Source organism: Staurois parvus, unplaced genomic scaffold, assembly GCF_062004578.1.
Source record: "Staurois parvus isolate SC_StPar_1 unplaced genomic scaffold, SC_StPar_1.0 ptg001817l, whole genome shotgun sequence".
NCBI classification, from domain to species: Eukaryota; Metazoa; Chordata; class Amphibia; order Anura; family Ranidae; genus Staurois; species Staurois parvus.
Genome location: NW_028319613.1, coordinates 1126 through 27876, shown reverse-complemented (window position 1 = coordinate 27876; position 26751 = coordinate 1126). Strand labels below are relative to the sequence as shown.

The 26751-nt window shown below is 44.7% G+C and overlaps 1 protein-coding gene across 1 annotated transcript in view; it reads right to left on the bottom strand.

Annotated features, from left to right (window-relative positions):
* Window positions 1–26532, bottom strand: part of LOC149434156 (armadillo-like helical domain-containing protein 3) — a gene marked incomplete at its 3' end in the record, with an annotated part of 51527 nt that extends 24995 nt beyond the window's left edge. Inside the window, exons 1-2 of the mRNA XM_089664034.1 lie at window positions 24108–26532; window positions 8815–8903 (exon numbers count right to left, since the gene is read on the bottom strand). Coding sequence (XP_089520160.1) covers window positions 8815–8903; window positions 24108–24163 — 145 coding nt within the window. The remainder of the gene's footprint in view (window positions 1–8814; window positions 8904–24107) is intronic.
* Window positions 26533–26751: the final 219 nt, after the last annotated feature.

Below are 26751 nucleotides of genomic sequence, written 5' to 3'. Positions count from 1 at the left end.
TTCCAAGCCGGCAAAAAGTGTATCTGCAGAGCTCCTCTAAGTGTATCTGCAGAGCTCCGCTATTTCTGACAGTTCTGGGACATTCACTCCATACAGCGGTTGAAACATTGTATCTATTTGTTTCCATAAATGGATCCATTTATGGAAACAAATAGATACAATGTTTCAACCGCTGTATGGAGTGAGTGTCCCAGAACTGTCAGAAATAGGCTATTTCTGACAGTTCTGTGACATTCACTCCATACAGAGGTTTCAACCGCATAAATGGATCCATTTATGGAAACAAATAGATACAATGTTTCAACCGCTGTATGGAGTGAGTGTCCCAGAACTGTCAGAAATAGACAGAAACTGTCACAGAACTGTCCTTCTTCTCATCCTTCTCATCCTTCTTCTCATCCTTCTCTTCTTCTCATCCTTCTCCTTCTTCTCATCCTTCTCCTTCTTCTCATCCTTCTCCTTCTTCTCATCCTTCTCCTTCTTCTCATCCTTCTTCTCATCCTTCTCCTTCTTCTCATCCTTCTTCTCATCCTTCTCCTTCTTCTCATCCTTCTCCTTTTCCTTCTTCTCATCCTTCTCCTTCTCCTTCCTCATCTCCAAGGGCATTTAAATTAAAGGTACAGTGTTCTGCACTAATTTAAAGGCTCTCTGAAGCCTAGAAACCCTTTTTATAAGTTTACTTCGTAGCGAATTAATTTGCATCGAATCGAATTTCTTCCTGAAATTCGCCGAATCAAATTTTTGAAAAATTCGCTCATCTCTAATTGTATCGTTATATACATCCCATTATACATTGTATCGTTATATACATCCCATTATACATTGTATCATTATATACATTCCTTTATACATTGTATCGTTATATACATCCCATTATACATTGTATCGTTATATACATCCCATTATACATTGTATCGTTATATACATCCCATTATACATTGTATCATTATATACATTCTATTATACATTGTATCATTATATACATCCCATTGTACATTGTATCGTTAAATACATCCTATTATAAATTGTATCTCTCTAACTCCTGGCATAGAGAGAGAAAAAAAAAAGTTTTTTAAAAAAAAAAGATAAGTAAATAAATATTAAAAAATAAAATAAAAAATAAAGAAAAATACCTAGATCAAAGTTTGATCTAGTTCAGTGCCAGGGTTAGTGTTTGGGTCAAAGGTAAAGGTCCGGATTTAAAAAAAATGGTATCAGTTAATGTCAAGTGCGTTTTAGGTAAAAAAAAAAAAAAAAAAGACAAAAACAAAATGCGCACTATTGTTTCTGGGCTGTACTGTGGGTACAAACAACAAATAACACCCACATAGATGGTATCGCTGTGATCGCCAAGAGCTGGAGAATTTATTTTAGGTTGCTCTTTGGTGGTAGGTTATGGTAGTAACAAGAAACACACAGCTAAATAAAAAAAAATATATTTTTTTACTATTTTGGGACAGTTTTCCTTTGATAATAAAAAAAAAAATCAGGAGATATCCATTACCATTTTCCACCAAATGAAAGCCCAATTTCTCCTGAAAAAATCATGGTATAGTCCACCTGGATGTACGAAGTAGTTGTGATGATATGTACGGTTTTACTAACAGGTCAAAGTTGCAGAATTGTGCTTAGGCATTAAGATTTGTTTTACCATCAGGAGTGAAGGGGTTAAAGGAATGTTAGTGCATACAAACAATATAAAATTCCAAATTTATGTGTAATCCTGCTGTTGCAGCAATGTCATTGTGAATTCTGTAAGTACTGTTCCATTTTCTCTATTATCTTGACAATAAAATTGTTTGGATTAAAAAAAAAAAATTCCAAATTTCTTGTTCAACTATAAATGATGTTACGAGTAAATGGATACCAAACATATCACACCGTGGAGTGGCAACAAATTACATTCATTAATTACTTCCCACCCAGGCCAATTCTGGCATTTCTCATCATCATGTAAAAATCATTAATTTGCTAAAAAAAAAAAAAAAAATATTATAAATTTTATATATATATATATATATATATATATATATATATATATATATATAATGTTTGGAAGTTTTGAGTAATTTTCTAGCAGAGATCCTAGAGAATAAAATGGATGTCATTGCAAATTTTTTTATGTCACGTGGTATTTGAGCAGAAATTTTTCAAACACAATTGTTTTGGAAAAATACACTTTATTAAATAAAATTAAAACTACATAAACGAACTACATCACCGACCTAATATCCAAGTACCGCCCAGCACGCACACTCCGCTCCTCACAAGACCTCCTTCTCTCTAGTTCCCTGGTCTCCTCCTCCCATGCCCGCCTCCAGGACTTCTCCAGGGTGTCATCCATCCTCTGGAACTCCCTGCCCCAACCCATCAGATTATCACCTACTCTCCTCTCCTTTAGGCACACCCTGAAAACCCATCTCTTCAGGGAAGCCTACCCCACCCCCTGCTAAATTGCCGACCTCCTCCACTCTTCCTACCACCCCATCCCCCACAGCTATCTGCTCCTGTGCCACCATCCCCTCCCTCCTAGATTGTAAGCTCCAAAGAGCAGGGCCCTCGATCCCCTCATGTTTTGCATTGTATTGGTATTGTTCTGTCACATGTTCTGTCCCCCTTTGTAATGTACAGCGCTGAGCCAACTATCGGTGCTTTATAAATACTGTATAATAATATTTTTTTTTTTTTAAATTGCCAAACGCTTAAACCAATTAATTTACACGTATTGGTATTTTATTTTTTTTTGCAAAGACATGGAGCAGAATACATTTTGCCCTAAATTTATGGCGAAATTAGATTTTTTTTTTACTGGACATGTTTAACCATTAGCCGCCCGGCCAATAGCCGTTTGGCGGCTTGAAAAGCGCTGCAGCTTTCCGGGTCCACGCCATTTGGCGTGCTCCCGCACATGCGCCGTTTGCGCTATTGCAGAGCGGCGCAGCAGCGGGATCTGTCACCGCCCGTGCACCTCGGACACGGCCGATGACAGATCCGAGTACCGGCTCCCGTTGCCGGTACCATGTGACCTGCCGCGACCAATCACAGCAGGTCACATGACAGTTGTATACAATGGATGGCTTCATTCATGATGCCATCCATTGTATACTAGTGCCTAGCTGTGAATGGTCACAGCTAATCACATGCACATGTCATGTGATTAGCTGTGACCAAATCACAGCTAAGCACAAAAAAAAAAAAAAAAAAAAAAAAAGCTGAATGAATCGATTTCATTCAGCTAAATGCTTGCTTATAGCAAAGTAATTCTTTGCTATAAGCAAATTGTGTAAAAAAAAAAAAAAAAAAAATACTGATCACTTCCCCAAAGTAGTACAGTGTTACTATGGTAACATTGTACTATTTTGGTCATAGTAAAATATGAAAAAAAATCTTAAAAAAAATAAAAAAAAATGTAATAAAAAATTAAATATAATAAAAAAAATAAAAAAAAATTAAAAAAAAATATAATTTTTTTTTTTTTCATACTGTCACCAGTCAGTGTCCCTGTTCACCGCCATGCCAGTTATATGATGACGCTGTACTGCACTGGTGACAGTATGTAAAAAAAAAAATAGTGAAAATAATATTTTTCATTTTTTCATTTTCGGAAAAATTATGACAAAAAAATACAACTTCAAAAAACTCGCCATGCCTCTTATGAAGTACGTCCGACTGTCTACTCAGCAAAAAGGGGTCATTTGGGGATATCTGTACTATTCTGACATTCTTGGACCTCAAGAAATTAGATTGGCTGTCAGTACTTCAGGATTGATCAATATTCAGATCTATACCATAGTTTGTGAACTCTATAACTTTCCTACAAACTAAATAATACATCCTAATTTGGGTTATTTTCACCAAAGACATGTAGCAGAATACATCTCGGCCTAAATTTATGAAGAACAATTATTTATTTGTAAACTTTTATAACAGAAACAAAGAAAAATGTGTTTTTTTTTCAAAATTTTTGGTCTTTTTTTGTTAATTTAGCAAAAAATAAAAACCCCAGCGGTGATTAAATACCACCAAAAGAAAGCTCTAGTTGTGTGAAGAAAATGATAAAATTTTAGTTTGGGTACAATGTTGTATGACTGCGCAATTGTCATTCAAAGTGTGAGAGCGCTGAAACCTGAAAAATGGCCTGGGCAGGAAGGTGTAAAATTGCACGGTATTGAAACGGTTAATAGCAAAAAGTCAAAAATATCCATTTTTTTTTTTTTTTTACAAAATTGTCGCTTTTTTTGTTTATAGTGCAAAAAAATAAAAAACGTACAGGCGATCAAATGCCGCCGAAAGTAAAAAAAACAAAATCAAATTTCGTCATAAATTTAGAGCTTACACTCTCCTTGGTTCCCGTCTCCATTATTTGCTCATTGGGAAAGTCAGAGTCAAAAAAAAAAAAAGAAAAAAAAAAGTTGGATCCCGACTGGTTAGCACATTTGCTCCTGTGCCCGCTGTGCGCTGGTCTCCGGCGCTCGGATGGAGTGTTTTGCCGCGGAGAACATATGGCTGGTGGAAGCTGATTGTCTCGTCTCAGATTGATGTCATTACAGAAAACAGGCTGATTGCTGGGATTGGGGCGTGCAGAGTTTAGCGCACAATCTCGCAGTGTAATCAGGCTGGCAGGAGGCGGACGGACGGCATTGATTAGATGGAACGTAGACAAACCTAACCCGGCACACCAGGACATTAACATCTGACAACTCCAAAACTTTCTTTTTATCGTTGGTTGACCAGGCCATTTTTTGCGATAATTTCACTGACAATTGCGCGGTCATGCAACGCTGCACCCATATTAAATTTACGTCCTTTTTTCTCAACAAATACAGCTTTCTTTCGGTGGAATTTGATCGCCTCTGAGGTTTTTATTTTTTGCGCTATAAACAAAAAAAGACCGACAATTTTGAAAAAAAAAACAAAAACAAAAACAATATTTTTGACTTTTTGCTACTAAACATGTCCAATTAACCACATGCCGCCCAGCTACTGTAGAAATACGGCGGCAGGGCGGCACGGGCAGGCAAAACCACGTTTTAAAACGTGTGTTTTGTAAACAGGTAGGAGGCGCGCTGCCGCCCTGCCTGTCCCGCCGATCACAGCCGTGGATGTCAGTCACCGGGTCACAGCCGGTCGTTACCGGTTATGTCCCGGAGATGGGCGGCAATCGCTGACAGAGAGCACAGCTGCAGTAGCTGTGCTTTCTGTCAGTTCCCTGACAGCTCCAAGACAAGCTGATTGGGACAGAAGAGTTTCTCTCTCCCGATCAGCGGTGTTCCCTGCAGTACACTCCCCCACCCCGTCCCCTAGTAAAACACTCCCCTCACACAGATAACCCTTTCCCCGAATAATAAACTTAACCCCTTCCTCCCTAGTGCCATTAGTACAGTGTCAGTGGTTTTTTTTATTGCACTGATAACTGTATTGGTGTCACTGGGGATGTCAGTGACCCCAAGTCAGTACCCCCCAATGTCAGAATGTCAGCCGCAGTCCCGCCATAAGTCGCTGATCGCCGCCATTATTAGTATAAAAAAAACCTAAAAATCCCAGTATCTTTCCCGCCATTTGTAAACGCTATAACTTTCACGTAAACCAATTAATTTACACGTATTGTGTTTTTTTTGTAGCAAAGACGTCGCAGAATGCATTTTGGCAGAAATTTATGACTAAATTTGATTTTTAATTTTTTTTTTACTGGACATGTTTTATAACAAAAAGTCCAAAATAAGAAGTCGGAAGTGACGAAACGCGTCAGTACGTGACGTCAGACACAAAACCGGAAGGAGCAGCACGGCCATCTTTGATGTTGGATTTTGAATAGGATGGACGTTTATATCTACCTAAATGTAAGCAGTTAATAAATTTTGTGTTATCATTCATCTACTCCACTGAGTCTGATCTTCTCTGCCATATGAGGAGCGGGGAGGATTTCATTGGACATATCCAGAAGAGGAAAGTTGTTTATCACCTTGGAGTGTTGAAACGCCTTTGCAAGCTATAAGAGGGTAATAGCAGGTTATCCTACCAGAGTGGGGGCACCGTTTCGACTAGCGCACCTAATCACTAGTTGTATTGTTGGATTTGCTGTGAATTTCACCTGTTGGAGTGATTAACCACTTGACCTCCAGAGGATTTACCCTCCTTAATGACCACGCCTCTTTTTGCTACTCGGCGCTGCACTAATTCAACTGATAATTGCGCGGTCATGCAACGCTGCACCCAAACAAAATTTACGTCTTTTTTTTCACACAAATAGAGCTTTCTTTCGGTGGTATTTGATCACCTGTGCGCTTTTTATTTTTCACGCTATAAACAAAAAAAGGCCAACAATTTTGAAGAAAAACAATATTTTTTACTTTTCAGCTATAAAAAATATATAGTAAACTCAAAGTTGGTTATAAATTTAGGCCAAAATGTATTCTGCTCCATGTTTTTGGTAAAAAAAATGCCAATAAGTGTATATTGATTGCTTTGTGTGAAGTTATAGCGTCTACAAACTATGGTATAGATACTGCAACTTACGCCATTTTTCTGCTATACAGCGCTGCGCTAGTTTAACGGACAATTGCGCGGTCATGCAATATGGTACATAAATGAAATTTACATCCTTTTTTTCCCCCACAAATTGAGCTTTCTTTCGGTGGTATTTGATCGCCTGTGCGGTTTTTATTTTTTGCGCTATAAAAAAAAGGCTGACAATTTTGAGGGAAAAAAAACAATATTTTGGACTTTTTGCTATAAAACATGTCCAGTAAAAAAAAATGCAAAAATCAAATTTAGTCATAAATTTCTGCCAAAATGCATTCTGCGACATGTCTTTGCTAAAGAAAAACCCAAAACGTGTAAATTAATTGGTTTACGTGAAAGTTATAGCGTTTACAAATGGCAGGAAAGATACTGGGATTTTTAGGGGTTTTTTTTATTCTAATAATGGCGGCGATCAGCGACTTATGGCGGGACTGCGGCGGACATTCTGACATTGGGGGGTACTGACTTGGGGTCACTGACATCCCCAAAAACACTAATACAGTGATCAGTGCAAAAAAAAAAAAAAAACACTGACACTTTACTAATGGCACTGGGGAGGAAGGGGTTAACTTTATTTTGCAGGGAAGGGTTATCTGAGTGAGGGGCGTGTTTTACTAGGGGGCGGGGGTGTGTGTTGCACGGGACAAGGCTGATCGAGAGAGAGAAAGAAACTCTTCTTTCTCGATCAGCTCATCCTCGAGCTGACAAGGAAGTGATAGACAGCACAGCTACTGCAGCTGTGCTCTCTGTCACTGTTTACCGCCGATCGACGGGAGATAGCCGCTAAGGACCGGCTGTGACCCGGCTACTGACATCCGCGGCGGTGATCGGCGGGACAGATAGGGCGGTGGCACGGCTCGCGCGCGCGCCCCCTATTTGTTTACAAAACACACGTTTTAAAACGTGGTTTTGCCTGCCAGTGCCGCCCTGCCGCCGTATTTCTACAGTGCCTGGGTGGCATGCGGTTAATACACTTTATCACGAGTTTAGTTTTTGTGAACTTTATTCACCTAACGAGTGGGAGTATATAGGTATCTTGGATTTGAAGTGACAAATTGGATATTTATTTGGAAGATTGAATAGTGTGGACATTTTGTGGACCTTTTGAACTTTATTTGGGGAATTTGCAGTAAAAGAAGAATTTTAGATTTGGGGAAGGATTGTAGAAAAGGTTTATGACACAGTGTTTCTAGGTAGACTACATTCTGCATGCAGGCCTCCCTAGGTAACACCCACATGCCATGCTGAGCCTCCAAGGATTGGAGGAACTGAAATCCAGGGAATGAAAAGGGCGGGACTGAGACAGTCAGGCTAGAGAGGGAAGTCCAGATGATGCTGGACGTCCTCCAGCCAAGAAATGAGGCGGAGAAATAATACTGCTCACCAAACGTGATGGTGTATAATTACGTGTATTATGTGTACACCCCCAACCAATGCCTTTGCAGCTTAAAGGCTAAGTTCACCTTTCTAGAAAAAAAAAAATGATAAATGCACATATTTTTGCAGAAAAAAAGCACATTCCCCCCCCCCCCCCCCAAGGAGCCTGCAAAACATTGCACCAGCGATCAGTCCATGGTGGGCGCAATGTCAGGCTCCAGCAGACAGCCCATACAGTTGCGGGAAGAAAGCTGTAGGACTTGTCAGTTTGAAAGCTACAAGGCTTCTGAATGAACTAAAAGGATGCTCATCAGCTCCCTGGCAGTCCATGGAGAACTACAAATCTGTCTGCTGCGGTGGCAGATGGGACTTGCAGTTTTTTCATTCACAAAAATCAGGGGTAGGCAACCTGTAGCTCTCTAGCTGGAACTACATTTCCCATGATGCATTGCAAAGATTACAAAACTGACAGTTTCAGCTATGACTTGCAGAGGCGTGATGGAACTTGTAGTCCTGCAGCTCTCAGGTCCCCTACCCCTGAACTAGGAGGATGCTCATCAGCGCCCTGGCAGTCCATCGAGAACTACAAGTCCGTCTGCCGCGGTGGCAGATGGGACTTGCAGTTTTCTCATTCACAAAGATTGACGAGTCAGAACTTCCTTTTTCACTACAGGAATGAAATGATCTATGTGAAAGAGGTATAATAATACAGACAGCAATGGAGACCATGGGGGAGATTTACTAAAACGTGAGCACTCAGAATCTGGAGCAGCTGTGCATGGGAGCCAATCAGCTTCTAACTCCAGCTTGTTCAATGAAGCTTTGACAATAAAACCTGGAAGCTGATTGGTTTCTATGCAGAGCCGCACCAGATTTTGCACTCTCCAGGTTTAGTAAATATGCTTTGTAACTCACCGGACCAGAGCTCTCTCCAGGTATAGTGAAGTCGTACTCGGCACTTCTTCTGGTAGCACAGGAGCTTGTGTACAATCTGTATACAACGTCTGCCAGGGAGGGAGAGGAAAAAAAAATCAATAAGATAATTATATTTTATTACAAATAAACAATCATTCTAGAATGCAACTTATTGTATAATAAAATGTTTTACATTTGAACTATCTGCCCATCATATTCATGGATTATTTATTTCCAATAAATAAAAGCAACATGCAAGAGAGATCAATACATCCAGAAACATGGGCAGCAATTATACGGTCACAGCCAAAACTATTGGCACCCCTGCATTTGTGTCAGATAACGCCCCACTTCACCCAGATAATTGTTGCGATTACAAGTTTCGGCATTCTCGTGTTTATTTCTTTTGTTTGTAGGACACAAAAAAAGTGGAGAAATAAAAAGCCAAATCTGACACATTCCACGCCAAACCCCAAAAATAGACGGTACAATATTATTGGCACACTCCATGTAATATTTGGTGGCACACCCCTTGGAAAAAATAACTGAAATCAATGGCTTCCTGTAACCATCAATGACTTTCTTCCACCTCTCTAATGGAATAATTTTGGAGCGCTCTTCTTCCTCCAACTGCTCCGGGTCTCTCAGATTGGAAGGGTTCCTTTCTCCAACTACTCCGGGTCTCTCAGATTGGAAGGTTCCTTTCTCCAACTGCTGTCCTGAGATCTCTCCACAGGAGCTCTATGGGATTGAGATCTGAACTCATTGCTGGCCAGTTCAGTCCTCTCCAGCGCTTTGTCTGAAACCATTTCTGGGTTCTTTTTGACGTGTGCTTTGGGTCATTGTCCTGCTGGAAGACCCATGACCGCTAACTTTCTGACACTGGGCCCTACATAGCTCCATAAGAAACTCCAAAAATGGACTGGACAAAATGATTGGCACTCCCAATTTAATATCTGTGATAAAATAACCGAAATCAATGGCTTCATGTAACCATCAATGAGTTTCTTCCACCTCTCTAGTGCAATTTTGGATCGCTCTTCTTTTCACCAACTGCTCCAGGTCTCTCGGATTGGAAGGGTTCCTTTTCCCAGCTGCTGATTTGAGGTCTCACAACAGGAGCCCTATGGGATTGAGATCTGGATTCACTGCTGGCTAGTTCAGTCCTCTCCAGTGCTTTGTCTGAAACCATCTCTCAGGGCTTTATGACGTGTGCTTTGGGTCATTGTCCTGCTGTAAGACCCATGACCTCTGACGGAGACCCAACTTTCTGACACCGGGCCCTACATAGCTCCATAAGAAACTCCAAAAATGGACTGGACAAAATGATTGGCACTCCCAATTTATTATCTTTGAAAAAATAACCGAAATCAATGGCTTCATGTAACCATCAATCAGTTTCTTCCACCTCTCTACTGGAATTTTGGATCGCTCTTCTTTTCACCTACTGCTCCAGATCTCTCAGATTGGAAGGGTTCCTTTTCCCAGCTGCTGGTCTGAGATCTCTCCACAGGAGCTCTATGGGATGGAGATCTGGACTCATTGCTGGCTAGTTCAGTCCTCTCCAGTGCTTTGTCTGAAACCATTTCTGGGGGCTTTATGACGTGTGCTTTGGGTCATTGTCCTGCTGGAAGACCCATGACCTCTGATGGAGACCCAACTTTCTGACACTGGGCCCTACATTACTCCCCAGAATTCTTTGGTAGTCTTCAGATTCCATCATGCCATGCACACGGTAAAGACATCCAGTGCCTGAAGCAGCATAGTAACCCCAAAACATCAGTGACCCCCCACCATTTGTTACTGGAGGGACTGGATTCTTTTCTTTAAAGGCGTCATTGCTTTTGCCGAAAACAGTAGAATGATGGGCTTTACCAAAAAGCTGTCATTTTGTTTCATCTGCCCACAGCACATTCTCCCAAAAGGATTTTGGCTTCCTCAGGTAAGTTTTGGCAAACTCCAAACTGGCTTACAATATGTTTCTGTGTCAGCAGTGGGGTCCTCCTGGGTCTCCTACCATATTTCTGTGTCAGCAGTGGGGTCCTCCTGGGTCTCCTACCATATTTCTGTGTCTGCAGTGGGGTCCTCCTGGGTCTCCTACCTTATCTCTGTGTCAGCAGTGGGGTCCTCCTGGGTCTCCTACCTTATCTCTGTGTCAGCAGTGGGGTCCTCCTGGGTCTCCTACTATAGGGTCCCTTTTCATTCAGATGGTGACGTATAGTGTGAGCTGACACACTTGTACCCGGTGCTTGAAGGTCAGCTTGAATTTGTCTGGAAGTTGATTGAGGTTCTTTAGCCACCATTTGAACAATCCTTTGTTGCAATCATTGATCAATTTTTCCCTTTCGTCCACGTCCAGCTACAGTGCCATATGCTGTAAACCTCTTGACAATGCTGAGCACAGTGGACACAGTAACATTAAGATCTTTGGAGATGGACTTGTAACCCTGTGATTGTCCATGCTTTTCTACAATTTGTGTTCTTTGCTGCTCTTTCTTTTCTCCATGCTCCATGTGGCAAACAGACACACAACAGAAAGGTGGAGTCAGTGTTTCTCAACCTTTTTTCAGTCAAGGCACCCTTTAAAATTATGGGCAGTCCCGAGGCACCCTTTAAAATTATGGGCAGTCCCGAGGCACCCTTTAGAATTATGGACAGTCCCGAGGCACCCTTTAAAATTATGGACAGTCCCGAGGCACCCTTTAAAATTATGGACAGTTCCGAGGCACCCTTTAAAATGATGGACAGTCCCGAGGCACCCTTTAAAATGATGGACAGTCCCGAGGCACCCTTTAGAATTATAAACAGTCCCGAGGCACCCTTGAAAATTATGGACAGTCCCGAGGCACCCTTTAAAATTATGGACAGTCCCGAGGCACCCTTTAAAATTATGGGCAGTCCCGAGGCACCCTTTAAAATTATGGACAGTCCCGAGGCACCCCTAGTGCGCTCCACTCTAAAATGTGAAAAACTATTCTGACTAGTATCCCAGTGTTTCTCTCCTCCCTCAGTTTTTCTCCATCACTGAGCTAATGTGACCCCAGCACTGAATGAAAGGGTCAGGGGAGGGTCAAACCAGGATGCTGTACAAGCAACCGACATACTCCTCATCAACTGATGATGTCATTGGTTGTCAGGACGCCAGTGGCTATAAGGCTGTAATGGTGCACAATGAAAACCATTGCCTTTGTGTAACTAAATATTGCCAAAAACTTGTATACAAGCCAGCGGGTGGAACACTCCTACATTTCAGACATATTTCCAAGGCACCCCTGAAGAAACCTCAAAAAGGCACCCCAGGGTGCCTGGGCACCCTGGTTGAGAAAGGCTGGAATAACCTATCAAGGCAACCTATCGAACTAAAATTTTCCAGCAGTACCATTCGTTAGAAGTTGATCGATCGATTGACTTCTCATGAAAAGGAATGGCCTTACATGGATCAAAAAGTTGTCTGGTTCCTACTGGACCAGCAAAATTGCAATCCATGTATGGCCAGCTTTTATCCCCAGACCTGCTGATGTGGCTACTAAAGGTCTCTGCTTACTTACTTTTTCTTCCTATGCCTAGTCTGAATTACGCAGGTCTGTGAATTTGTAGGTGGAAGGCACTGCACCCAAAACCATGTGTTGAGTCCCTCTTCTCTGCTTGATCACATGACCATTGTCACAACAGTCAACTGATCAGAAGCTGGTCCTGCTTGCTCCTGATCATTACTAGAGACTGGGAGCGGTCTCTGACAGAGCCGTCTCTGTAATGGAAGCACACAGTGAAAGAGCTCCCTGCGCAGAAACTCTGCCAGCCATCGATGCACACGTGTGGCACATGGGTGTTAAAGCCCACCTTGTCTGCTGTTGCACATATGCGTTACACCTCCTCCCTTGGTCAACTCATACACTCTCACGGCTTCAACGAACATCTCTATGCCGATGACACTCAAATCTATCTCTCCACCCCTCGCCTCCCCCCTTCAGTCTCCGCCCGAATCACCTGCCTACTGAACGACATATCAGACTGGATGTCACTCCACTTCCTCAAACTAAACCTTGCTAAAACCGAGCTCCTAGTTTTCCCCCCAGCCCACGCCGCCCCCCCCCCAGGACCTCTCCGTCACGACCAACAACGCCACCATCAGTCCCACCCAGCAAGCCAAAGTCCTAGGTGTCACTCTAAACTCCAATCTGTCTTTCCAGCCCCAGATCCAATCGCTGACAAACTCATGCAGACTCCACCTCCGCAACATCTCCAAAATACGTTTGTTCCTAACCCCAGAAACCACAAACAACTCATTCACTCCCTTATCATATCACAACTCGATTACTGCAACTCCCACCTCGCCGGCCTACCCCAACACAGACTATCCCCGCTTCAGTCTATCCTGAATTCTGCGGCCAGACTTATCCACCTCACCAACCGCTCCGTATCCGCCACCCCCCTCTGCCAATCCCTCCACTGGCTGCCGATTGCCCAACGCATAAAATTTTAAATATTAACATTGACGTACAAAGCTGTTCATAACTCTGCCCCAAACTACATCACCAACCTGATATCCATCTACCACCCAAAACGCACTCTCCGCTCCTCACAAGACCTCCTACTCTCCAGTTCCCTGGTCTCCTCCTCCCATGCCCATCTCCAGGACTTCTCCAGGGCTTCCCCCATTCTCTGGAACACACTACCCCAATCCATCAGACTGTCACCTACTCTCCTCACCTTTAGGCGCTCCCTGAAAACCCATCTCTTCAGAGAAGCCTACCCCACCCTCACCTAACTGCTGATCTCCTCCGCTCTTCCCACCACTCCATCCCCCACAGCTATTTCCTCCTGTACCACTCTCCCCTCCTTCTTAGATTGTAAGCTCCAAGGAGCAGGGCCCTCGAACCCCTCGTGTATTGTATTGTTACTGTACTGTCTCCCATTATAATGTACAGCGCTGAGCAAACTATTGGCGCTTTATAAATACTGTATAATAATAATAATAATGGGCAGCAAGAAGATAAAAGACATATATGAGGGGAAATAATATCCCTGGTGTGACAGCTGCAAATTCATGACAGAGCCCGGTGGGTCAGATCCGAATATCATTTAGGCCAACGCGTTTTGGAGGTCTTTACATGCTGCCACCATCAGTGCTTAAATAGTTGATTAAAAAGGCTTCCAGACCAGAGGACCTGGCATTCCAAATAGGTTTTCCTCTTTATGAAACACTGCTTCTATTTACATGAAGTCCTTTTCCACCATCGACTATTCAAGTCCTGAAGAAGATGGCGTGTGAAGGCTCCCAAAACGCATCAGTGTAAATTAAAAAAGAAAATGGTCTCTCCAAAGATATTAGACAAGCGCTCCTCCATTGTCCAATCCCGGGACTCTTCTCTTATCAGCAAAAACTGGCCAAGTACCTGTTTATAGCTGCCAAGCGGACAATTTCCTCAAAGATGTCGCGGGGAATTTATCAAAAATGGAGCAGCCAATGCCTGTAGCGGACGTGCATAACAATCAATCAGCTTCCATCTTCAGCTTAGCTTTGAAAATGAAAGACAGAAGCTGATTGGTTGCCATGTGGGTCTTGCGAGACAGGGACAAGTGGCGGTGGGAAGAATAGGATAGAATCCAGAAGGGGGAGTGAGGCAGAAGAAAAAGAACAAGGCAGGTAAGAAGACAAAAAGGTCCTGCATGATAGCAAGCGACTTATTAGCCGGGGGTGCCCATACTAGCTGGGGGCAGCGTCAGAAGGGCATATGAACACCAGGGGTCCCATACCCTAAGGAACTTGGAATGGGAATGTTGCAGAATACTAGTCATTTTCTTATGGATCATTAGGATGGTCAGAATACTCTTTACTTCCACAAACTGGACTGAGGGTTTTTTCTAGCCCTGGCTATTGCCCACTTGGCAGCTATAAGCAGGTACGTGGCCAGTTTTTGCTTCTGAAGAGTCCCAGGATTGGACAATGGAGGAGCGCTTGTAGAACATCTTTGCAGAAAGCTATATGGAAGAGGGTCAACGGAAGACTGAAGACCCTCATCCAAAAGCCCACGAAACAGGGGCAGGTCCAACGAGTGTGGATCTCATCCCTGCACTGGCCACAGCCCCAGAAACACCTATCATTGTAAGATGGGTTTGAGTGAGAGACGTGGGCCAGAACCCAGAACCAGCGGAGGAGGACTTTATAGGCCATTTCCATAGTGGTTGTGTTAAAGGAACATTTAGCTACACTAGACCAGGCCTTACTCCAGTCCCCCAAGTCTATGGGTGTTGCTATATCATGTTCCCACCGGGTAATGTAAGGAAGGGACGTGGACTAGCCACCCGCATTCAAGGAGAAACAGAGCCTGGAGATAGTGCAAAGGGCACCCGGTAATGTTCAAAAACTGTCTTCTGAAACAGGAAAGAATTGCGTCTGAGGGCAAGTATCCAGTTGACTGTCGGGTCTGTTGGATTTCTATTACTCTACTACACCTGCTAGGAAATTATTTGCCATGTAGAAATATCATTTCCACCAAAAACAGTGATTGATCCGGTTAGTGATGTCTGACTGATAGTATTTTGAACACAACTGTATATATAAATATATATTATATAGATACATTGAATATGGCCAAAATTGGGAAGAATATTTTTAAAATATATTTCAAATATATTTTTCTTCCATGTGGGTTCAATAAAAGAACTTATTGAACTTAATTTGAAAAAGAAAATAAAATGTGATGTTTTTGGACTCCATCCTGTTTCCGTGTGGATCTTACCCAGGTTCACTTTAAAGCGATTTTCTGGGTCGATGATGCGTTGCATCATTTATGAGATCAAATACACTTTAATCGCGCCGGCTGATCCCTGATCCGATCTCTTTTGTCCGGCGTATCCGCGGGATGGGAGAAGCACATTTGGAAAATGAAGTCATTCATTGGAAAGAACTCAGATAGGAGTTTGTATAAAAGGTCTAATCTAAGGTTACCATAATTAGCTTTAATAATTTACAATGTTTGTGTCTCCGGCCTCCTGATTTCACTGCAACTCAAAACGGAACAGATAATGGGACAAAATAAACACATGATTTCCCTGCTCCCCCCCCCCCCCTCAGGAGCCAGACAATCCGATGGAAAGATGGCTTACCCCCCGTGAGTCAATTCATTTACTGAAGAACATGCAGTGGGGGCTCGTTGCTTTCGGGCCCTTTCACAGCGATGCCCTTTGGTGCAGCTTAGGGCTTATAGTGAATGCGGGGTCCGGGGAGAGCGGATATAGTGAATGCGGGGTCCGGGGTGAGCGTATATAGTGAATGCGGGGTCCGAGGAGAGCGGATATAGTGAATGCGGGGTCCGAGGAGAGCGGATATAGTGAATGCGGGGTCCAGGGAGAGCGGATAGTGAATGCGGGGACCGGGGAGAGCGGATATAGTGAATGCCGGGTCCAGGGAGAGCGGATATAGTGAATGCCGGGTCCGGGGAGAGCGGATATAGTGAATGCCGGGTCCGGGGAGAGCGGATATAGTGAATGCGGGGTCCGGGGAGAGCGGATATAGTGAATGCGGGGTCCGGGGAGAGCGGATTTAGTGAATGCGGGGTCCGGGGAGAGCGGATATAGTGAATGCGGGGTCCGGGGAGAGCGGATATAGTGAATGCGGGGTCCGGGGAGAGTGGATTTAGTGAATGCGGGGTCCGGGGAGAGCGGATTTAGTGAATGCGGGGTCCGGGGAGAGCGGATATAGTGAATGCGGGGTCCGGGGAGAGCGGATATAGTGAATGCGGGGTCCGGGGAGAGCGGATATAGTGAATGCGGGGTCCGGGGAGAGCGGATATAGTGAATGCGGGGTCCGAGGAGAGCGGATATAGTGAATGCGGGGTCCGGGGTGAGCGTATATAGTGAATGCGGGGTCCAGGGAGAGCGGATAGTGAATGCCGGGTCCGGGGAGAGCGGATATAGTGAATGCGGGGTCCGGGGGGAGCGGATGTAGTGAATGCGGGGTCCGGGGGGAGCGGATGTAGTGAATGCGGGGTCCGGGGGGAGCGGATGTAGTGAATGCGGGGTCCGGGGAGAGCGGATATAGTGAATGCGGGGTCCGAGGAGAGCGGATATAGTCAATGCGGGGTCCGGGGAGAGCGGATATAGTGAATGCGGGGTCCGGGGAGAGCGGATATAGTGAATGCGGGGTCCGGGGAGAGCGGATATAGTGAATGCGGGGTTCCGGGGAGAGCGGATATAGAGAATGCGGGGTCCGGGGAGAGCGGATATAGAGAATGCGGGGTCCGGGGAGAGCGGATATAGAGAATGCGGGGTCCGGGGAGAGCGGATATAGTGAACGCGGGGTCCGGGGAGAGCGGATATAGTGAATGCGGGGTCCGGGGAGAGTGGATATAGTGAATGCCGGGTCCGGGGTTTAGTAACACTTTAAGTCTCCATCAGAAGGCCGTATGACAAGGTGACAACACAGGTGATAGGCAGAGCGCTGTCAACCTATAACAAGGACTGAACAAGGACCATCAATTAAAGATTACCGAATATTATTTTTAATTAAAGCTGCCAATATTGAACTCACATTAGACAGATACAAAGTTTTAATCATTGTGTTTATATATTTTTAAAAGAATGAAAAATCCAAGGTCATTTTTTTTTTTTTTAATGAGAACTCAATGAGCAAGAACTAAATGAAGAGAGCATGGAGATCGGATAGGACTTTCATTTTTATGTCCTGCATGTAAATTCAGCGTTCCGCACCCCCTCCCCCCCCCCCCGCCCGCCTTACCCCGTCAGTATTCCATGCAAGATTGCTTTCCATCTGTTACCAATTGCACACACTATGGACTGCTGCATGCTCGGTGTAATATGCCCGCCATCTGTCACCAAGACATTGACACGGTTCCGTCACTTTTTCTGGTGGCGCATCTGCTAGCTTTTGTCCTTACAACTTTCAGACTTTACAGCATACCCATATTGTTATTAAGGGGGGGGGGGGGGGGAGAGCTTCATCAACACTCCCCTTGGATTTGAACAGACATAACTCATCTACAGATATAACTTATATCTTCTATAATTCAATCTTTAGTTTACAAAACGAGGATCAATGTAGTAACAATAAATACGTCAATTACCCAACAACAATACTGGTGACTGTAGAGGTAAACCGGGTAGCCTCCCTAGCGGTCTGATGACGTCAGTATTTCTGTGCTCAAAGCGGTACATTTTTTTGCATGGAAATATGTACATTTTTTATTGTAGGCCTGTAATTCTTAGGAATAACTCACTGAAATCTGTCTGAACAAGTCTAGTAAACATCCCGGGGATGATAAAATTTGAAACCCGAAATCATAAATTCTAATTTAATAATCATAAATAATAATATAATAATAAATGTAATTCAATAATATAATCAAACCAAAAACACTGAAATGTGAAATAGAGCGCCAAGTTCACCCATCGCTGAGCTCAGTCGCAGAATCGTTTTCAGTGTCTGATGAGGAATTTCCCCCACCAATCATTATCACTCAATTCTGCAAGTGGTTCTGATTTACTATCGCTGTTCTCTAGCCGGTCTAAAACCGCGTCTGACCTAAAGGGACGCTTTTTGGACGCCATGGACGTTTCTCAGTTTCCAGGCAGAAAGGGCGGTAAAAATGCAGGCAGGGCGCCGGACAAAGCACTCGGGACACAATGTATGTGAAATGGTTTGATACAGGAATGTTATACTATGTGATTTTAGTGTATTTAGTGAATGTCACTTAATCACATTTTTGAATTTCCCGCCAGTTCCGTCCCCCTGTACGTCCCGACGTCGCAGGGAACGGAACCCAGAAGACAGATGCCGGCATCGGCTGGAGGAGATTGCCGGGGACACTGCAGGAGGGACATCGCGGGAGCGCAGGACAAGGTAACTGAAGAAGAGATCCCGGAGCAACACCGCAGTGTATTCCCGAGTGTAGCTCGGGGGGGTTACCGCTTGTGGCACTGAAACTTTACCTCCAGGGAGGTTACTATCTAGACTGGATGAACGTAGGCCGTCTCCTTGATGGTGGATGGCAGATACTGTAGTGGTAGCACCAGGGCAAAAACTACGGAGGGGTAGAGGGGGCATGTGCCCTGGGTGCCGCATTGAGAGGGGTACCACCAGGGGGTGTCCGCATCCAGGAGAAGGTCAGAAGTCGACAAGAGCCCGGACAGAATGGCCACACTTGTACAGCCTGGGGGCTGGCAACCTGTCGAAACAGGCAGGGGTGGCATTTAGTGGAACTAATAGCCTGTATTTTCCTCCTGCAGCAGCTGAAAGCCGCTTCTCCTCCTCTTCCGCCCCCACCAGCATTCAGCTGCTGCAGGAGGAAAACACAGCCCATTGTTTGCACTATATATATCAACCCCATCACCCCTCCTCTCCAGGTTTGCCTTCCTTTTGTTGCCAAGCCCCGCCTTTGCGCCCTTCACTTGCTTCCAGATAGTGCGCTGAGCAACCAGTCTGCTGCACTGTGAATACAGGAGGTCGGCCGCTCAGCTTGGGCACCATTCAGAAAATGCCTTGTATTTTATGAATAAACGCAAGCAAAGAATTCTCTGATTGGATGAGGTAGAGAGAGCGTGATTGTGACAGGAGTCACTTTGGGTGGGGGGCCATGGAACCCAGCTCACTGTAGAGAGCTCCCCATATCCCTATTATGTGTAAGTCACCCTGTGCCTGTTAGGGGTACAGGGTGATCTGTCCTAATATTGGGGTGGGAGGTTGTTGATTGTTTAATGCCATGTGGTCACATCCCATTGTACTATTGTTTGTCTTGCTTGGGAGCAAACTATTATGGGATGTATGTGTTTATGTGTATTAGCTTAGTGTGTGTGTGTGTGTGTGTGTGTGGGGTTGTCTCCAGCAGCCCTCCCTCCTGATGGTGTGAGGTTTGAATACCTGTGTGTCTCTTGTTGCTAAGTATAGATCGCCCCGCCCTTCATTATGCAGGGAGGGGGGATTTGTCCCCTGAGTGTATAAAAAGCCAGTTTGAGTTTCAAATAAAGAGTTCCATGTTCAGACAGATTGCTGTCTTCTAGTCTTGTTTGGTCGGCTGTGGTGTCTGTGGTCGGTGTTCGACGGGGAAGCGGTATTATAACGGAAGTACCCAAGCGCAGACTGGGTCGGTTCCGTTACAGTGATGTCAACACCCTGCCTCTCCACCTCATCCAATCAGAATCTAGGATTTGAAGTTGGCATCTATAGGACCCCTGCATTGGCTGGGGAGCCCACACCAACACCAGGGTGTGGTGATATAAGTTTGTTGGTCACCTGTTTGTTTGTTTTTTTTCTCTTTTGCTACATAAGGGTTTCCTCGTGGCTATATGGAACAGATCGTAAACTGAATATACTTTCTGATATTTTATTCAATGATCCGATGGAACTTGTACATATCAATGACCCAATCCTGAGGAATCTGCCATTTGAGTGCAAAACACGTCAAATTTTGGGACGCTATACACACATTTTTGTTGAATCTGTATTAGTACAAGTGAAAAAGAATTGTTGGTGGCTTCTTCGATTTGGGTTTTACTCTATATTCTATGAACTGTGCCATAACATATTGTTCATGATCTATTACAAATTCAGATTTTAAGAGATATATGTGGTATATTATGATTTTGAGATACTATTTTTCCTTGAAGTACATTTAAAGTCCCCCCTTTTTGTATTGTTTTTAGGATGGTGCCTCTTGAGGAAACGAGTTAGTTGATATATATTTTTTCCAGTTTCCTTTTCCCATCAATGAGGTCACCATATGAGGTCTTAAATTCATAGTAGAATTGTACACTACCATCTGAAGGTCTGTAGGCCACGTTAGGACTGCAGACCACCATCTGAGGTCTGTAGGCTTCTGTATAATTTTACGCCACTATCTTAGTTCTAAAGGCCCCCCTCTGAGCTCTATAGTCCACTGTAGGACATTAGAACACCATGTAAAGTCTGTAGACCACCATCATTAGGCTACTGTAGGATTGTACTCCAACATCTGTAGGCCGCTATCATGTGCTGAGTGTTACCCTAGCATCATAATTCAAACCCAATATGCCCAGCTGCATTTTCAAATGTATACATCACAACTGTTCCATGGAAAGCCACATTCCACTGTAGGAATGGACACCACCATCTTTATTCTGTGAGGGTGCTATAGGACCGTAGACCACTATCTGAGGTCTGTAGACTACAGTAGGATTGTAGGCCATCATCTGAGGTCTGCAGGCCACTGTAGTACCCTACGCCACCATCTGAGGATGGTAGGCTGCACACCACCATCTGTAGGCTACTGCACGATTGTATGCCCTCATTATAATCAAGCCATGCCTAAATTATTATCCTAGCTTCATAATTCCCACCCAATATCCCCAATTCATTTTCAGACAAGTACATCAACACTGTTACTTGTAAAGCCGCAATCCACCATAGGACCATAGAATACCATGTGAGGTCTGTAGACTACTGTAGAATGGTATGCCACCATCTGAGCTCTGAAGGCCACCCTCTGAGATATGTAGACCACTGTAGGACCCTAGATCAACATACGTGATCTGCGGGCCACCACAGGATTGTATGCCAACATATGTAGGCTACTGTAGGATCATATGCCACCATCATGCTAAAGGCATGTCTTACGTGTTATTCCTAGCTTAACAACTCCAACCCAATATCCCCAATTGCATTTTCAAACATGTACAGCACAAGTACCTCAACATAGTTACTTGTAAAGCCACAATCTACTGTAGAACCATAGAATGCCATCTGATTTCTGTAGGCTACTGTAGGATTTTACACCACCATCTTAGCTCTGAAGGCCCCATCTGAGCTCTGGAGGCCTCTGGATGACATTACGTCATTATCTAAGATCTGTAGACCACCATAAAAGGTCTTTTGGCTACTGTAGGATTGTACGCCACCATCTGTAGGCTGCTGTAGGATTGTAAGCAACTATCATGCTAAAGACATGCCTTAACTGCTATACTAGCTTCAGAATTCAAACTCAATATGCCCAGCTGCATTTTCAAACGTGTACATCACAACTTTCCTTGGAAAGCCACAATCCACTGTAAAAATGGATGCCAGCATCTGAGTTCTGGAAAGCTATTGTAGAACTGTAGACCACTATCTGAGGTCTATAGGCTACTGTAAAATTGTAGGCCTCATTTGAGGCCTGCAAGCCACCATAGTACCCTAGGCCACCACCTGAGGCTTGAAGGGTACTGTAGGATTGTACGCCACCATTTGTAGGCTGCTGCAGGACTATATGTCACCATCAGTAGGCTACTGTAGGATTGTACACCACCATCATGCATAAGGCATGTCTTAAGGGTTATACTAGCTTAATAACTTCAGCCCAAAACCCCCAATTGCATTTTCAAACATGTACATCAAGTGTACAACAACACTGTTAATCATAAAGTCCATTGTAGGACCATAGAATACCATCGGAGGTCTGTAGGCTACTGGGGGAATGTATTCCAACACTGTAGCTCTGAAGACCCCATCTGAGCTCCATAGGCCACTGTAGGACGTTAGAACACCATGTAAGGTCTGTAGGCCACCATCTGAGGTCTTTTGGCTACTGTCAGACTGTACACCATCATCTGTAGGCCACGATCATGTTAAAGACATGCCTTAAGTGTTATCCTAGCTTCATAATTCAAACACTGCTGTAGGACCGTAGACCACTATCTGAGGTTTGTAGACTACTGTAGGATTGTAGGCCATCATCTGAGGTCTGCAGGCCACTGTAGTACCCCAAGTCACCATCTGAGGTTGGTAGGCAGGCTACTGTAGGATTGTATGCCACAATCTGTAGGCTACTTAAGGCATGTTTTAAGTGTTATCCTAGCTTCATAACGCCAACCAAATATCCTCAATTTCATTTCCAAACACGTACATCAACACGGATATTTGTAAATCCAAAATCCACTGTAGGTCTTCAGGCCACCTTAGTACCCTAGGCCATCATCTAAAGTTGGTAGGATACTGTAGGATTGCACGCCACCATCTGCAGGCTACTGAAGGATTGTACGCCACCATCTGCAGGCTACTGAAGGATTGTACGCCACCATCTGCAGGCTACTGAAGGATTGTACGCCACCATCTGCAGGCTACTGAAGGATTGTACGCCACCATCTGCAGGCTACTGAAGGATTGTACGCCACCATCTGCAGGCTACTGAAGGATTGTACGCCACCATCTGCAGGCTACTGAAGGATTGCACGCCACCATCTGTAGGCTACTCTAGGATTGCACGTCATCATCTGTAGTCTACAGTAGGATTGTACGCTACCATCTGTAGTCTACAGTAGGATTGTACGCCACCATCTGTAGTCTACAGCAGGATTGTATGCAATGATCTGTAGGTTAATCTAGGATTGTACGCCACAATCTGTAGTCTACAGTAGGATTGTACGCCACCATCTGTAGGTTACTGTAAGATTGCATGCCACCATCTATAGGCTACTCTAGGATTGCACGCCACCATCTATAGGGTACAGTAGGATTGTACGCCACCATCTGTAGGGTACAGTAGGATTGTACACCACCATCTGTAGGGTACAGTAGGATTGTACACCACCATCTGTAGGCTACAGTAGAATTGTACACCACCATCTGTAGGTTACTATAGGATTGTACGCCACCATCGGTAGGTTACTGTAGGATTGTACGCCACCATCTATAGGCTACTGTAGGATTGCACGCCGCCATCTATAGGCTACTGTAGGATTGTGCGCCACCATCTGTAGGCTACAGTAGGATTGTATGCCACCATCTGTAGGTTACAGTAGGATTGTATGCCACCATCTGTAGGTTACAGTAGGATTGTATGCCACCATCTGTAGGCTACTCTAGGATTGTATGCCACCATCTGTAGGCTACTCTAGGATTGTATGCCACCATCAGTAGGTTACAGTAGGATTGTATGCCACCATCTGTAGGTTACAGTAGGATTGTATGCCACCATCTGTAGGTTACAGTAGGATTGTATGCCACCATCTGTAGGATTGTACGCACCATCGGTAGGTTACTGTAGGATTGTATGCCACCATCTGTAGGCTACCCTAGGATTGTACGCCACCATCTGTAGGTTACAGTAGGATTGTATGCCACCATCTGTAGGCTACCCTAGGATTGTACGCCACCATCTGTAGGTTACAGTAGGAATGTACGCCACCATCATGCCTTTTGCCTTAAGTGCGATCCTAGCTTCATAATTCAAACCCAATATCCCCAAATGCATTGTCAAACATGTACATCACCACCATTCATGTAAAGCCTTATTAATATCCTACAACATCTTATTGCGACTTACATATAAAGATCCATAGGAAACTCTTTCATCATGTGGGTTATCATGAATTCCACCATCAGATCTGAAAGAGAGCAGGGAATGAGTGTCTGACACCGATCATTGCCACCACCACCCCCCCCCCCCCCCCACCTTTGTAATAACTGCCGTTAAAGCAGGTCACAGGCACCATCCAGCGCGGGGCACACTAGGGTGGGCTTACTATCACGGAGATAATACCTATGGCTCTCTGCTCTGATTTACTTGAATGAAGACAACCTAAGGACAGGATTACAGTTCTAAACTCCGGGCTTTCATCAGTGTGGAAAAGGATGGGGGGGGGGGGGGGGGAAGAGACGTTGGTTACCACGGCAACAGATGCTGCTAAAAATAATCATAAGAGGACCGGGTTGCCTGTGTTTCTCTGAATGACGAGCTCATTACAGATAAGCTCTACAAGGCGAACTTAAAGAGAATCTCCACCTTTGTGCCCCGGAACACGGAGAGGCTACAGATGAGGCCTACTTGCTCATGCAATGATGAAGATATCGATCTGACTGTGCTACGACCTCAGGCTTTTATCATTTTAATTACCTATAGGATTTTGTATCTACATTATGCTTCTGATTCCGCTCGTAAATGTGAGTGTGTGTGGGGGGGGGGGGGGGGTGAATACTAAAGAAAAATCGGTCTTCAGGCTTCTCTCCTAAGGGTGCTGTGAGCTGCAATGTGCACAGGCAATGGTTGCAATCAAGTCGCTGAGATGTCCAGTTGCAATTCTGTACACATAGCAAGATGTTCACCCGACCAGCCAGACTGATTCCTGAATGGGAGGACCGGCCTTTTTTTTTTTATTTTGGGGCAAATGCTAGTATAACACCCGAGCAGATCTCAGTGTTCTGATGAGGAAAGTTGCAGTGTCGGCATCCCTATAGACATGGTTTACCCTTAGGTTACGTTTAGAGGTGCAGTTGGGGGGGGGGGGGGGAACAAAAATGGAGGCCTATGTTTTTGCTGCCTACCAACCTCCCCACCTTAGGCTGTAATAGACAGTGACGGGGGGGGATTTTAAAAAAAATATGTCTGCAGGCTGCTGTGCTTCTCTCCTAAGGGTGCTGTGAGCTGCAATGTGCACAGGCAATGGTTGCTGAGATGTCCAGTTGCAATTCTGTACACATAGCAGGATGTTCACCCGACCAGCCAGACTGATTCCTGAATGGGAGGACCGGGCTTCTTTTATTTTGGGGCAGATGCTATTATACCACCCGAGCAGATCTCAGTGTTCTGATGAGGAAAGTTGCAGTGTCGGCATCCCTATAGACCTGGCTTACCCTTAGGTTAAGTTTAGAGGTGCAGTTGGGGGGGGAAACAAAAATGGAGGCCAAAGTTTTTGCTGAATACCAACTGCCACACCTTAGGCTGTAATAGACAGTGACGGGGGGGGGGGGAATTTTAAAGAAAATATGTCTTCAGGCTGCTGTGCTTCTCTCCTAAGGGTGCTGTGAGCTGCGATGTGCACAGGCAATGGTTGCAATCAAGTCGCTGAGATGCCCAGTTGCAATTCTGTACACATAGCAGCAGGGGCGGACTGACCATTTGAAAACTCGGGCACTGCCCGAGGGCCCGGGGTCAGTAGGGGGCCCCATGAGATGCCCCCTGGTACCTTTTTCATAGGTATTTTTGAGTTTGGGCAAGGACACGGGCCCCATGATCCCCTATTGCCCGGGGGCCCCATGAGTTGTCAGTCCGCCCTTGGATGTTCACCCGACCAGCCAGACTGATTCCTGAATGGGAGGACCGGCCTTTTTTTTTTTTATTTTGGGGCAAATGCTATTATACCACCCGAGCAGATCTCAGTGCTCCGATGAGGAAAGTTGCAGTGTCGGCATCCCTATAGACATGGATTACCCTTAGGTTAAGTTTAGAGGTGCAGTTGGGGGGGAAACAAAAATGAAGGCCAAAGTTTTTGCTGCATACCAACCGCCCTCTGTCTCCATTAGTGAGATTTTCCATCACTTACCCTCCTTACAGACCAAGTAACCGCAGTATAGAGATCCGCCCTGGGAGAAGTAAGCAGCTGGGGGATGATCCAACCTGTCAATGTCCACCTACTTTTCAAAGTCATTTGGGTTCTGGTTATACATTTAAAGGATAAGTCCATCTTTCGTAACATGATAGAAGTATAACATGCAACATGGTGCGAAAGGACCGGCCCCTGAGCACTGATAGAAGGCACAAGAATGCTCTATACTGCTGATGAGAAAAGGGATTTACTAAAATAATTGCATTTCTGTGTACTGTGTACTGTGGGAGACCAGATATAGTGAATGCGGGGTCCGAGGAGAGCGGATATAGTGAATGCGGGGTCCGGGGAGAGCGGATATAGTGAATGCGGGGTCCGGGGAGACCAGATATAGTGAATGCGGGGTCCGGGGAGAGCAGATATAGAGAATGCAGGGTCCGGGGAGAGCGGATATAGTGAATGCAGGGTCCGGGGAGACCGGATATAGTGAATGCGGGGTCCGGGGAGAGCGGATATAGTGAATGCGGGGTCCGGGGAGAGCGGATATAGTGAATGCGGGGTCCGGGGAGAGCGGATATAGTGAATGCGGGGTCCGGGGAGAGCGGATATAGAGAATGCGGGGTCCGGGGAGAGCGGATATAGAGA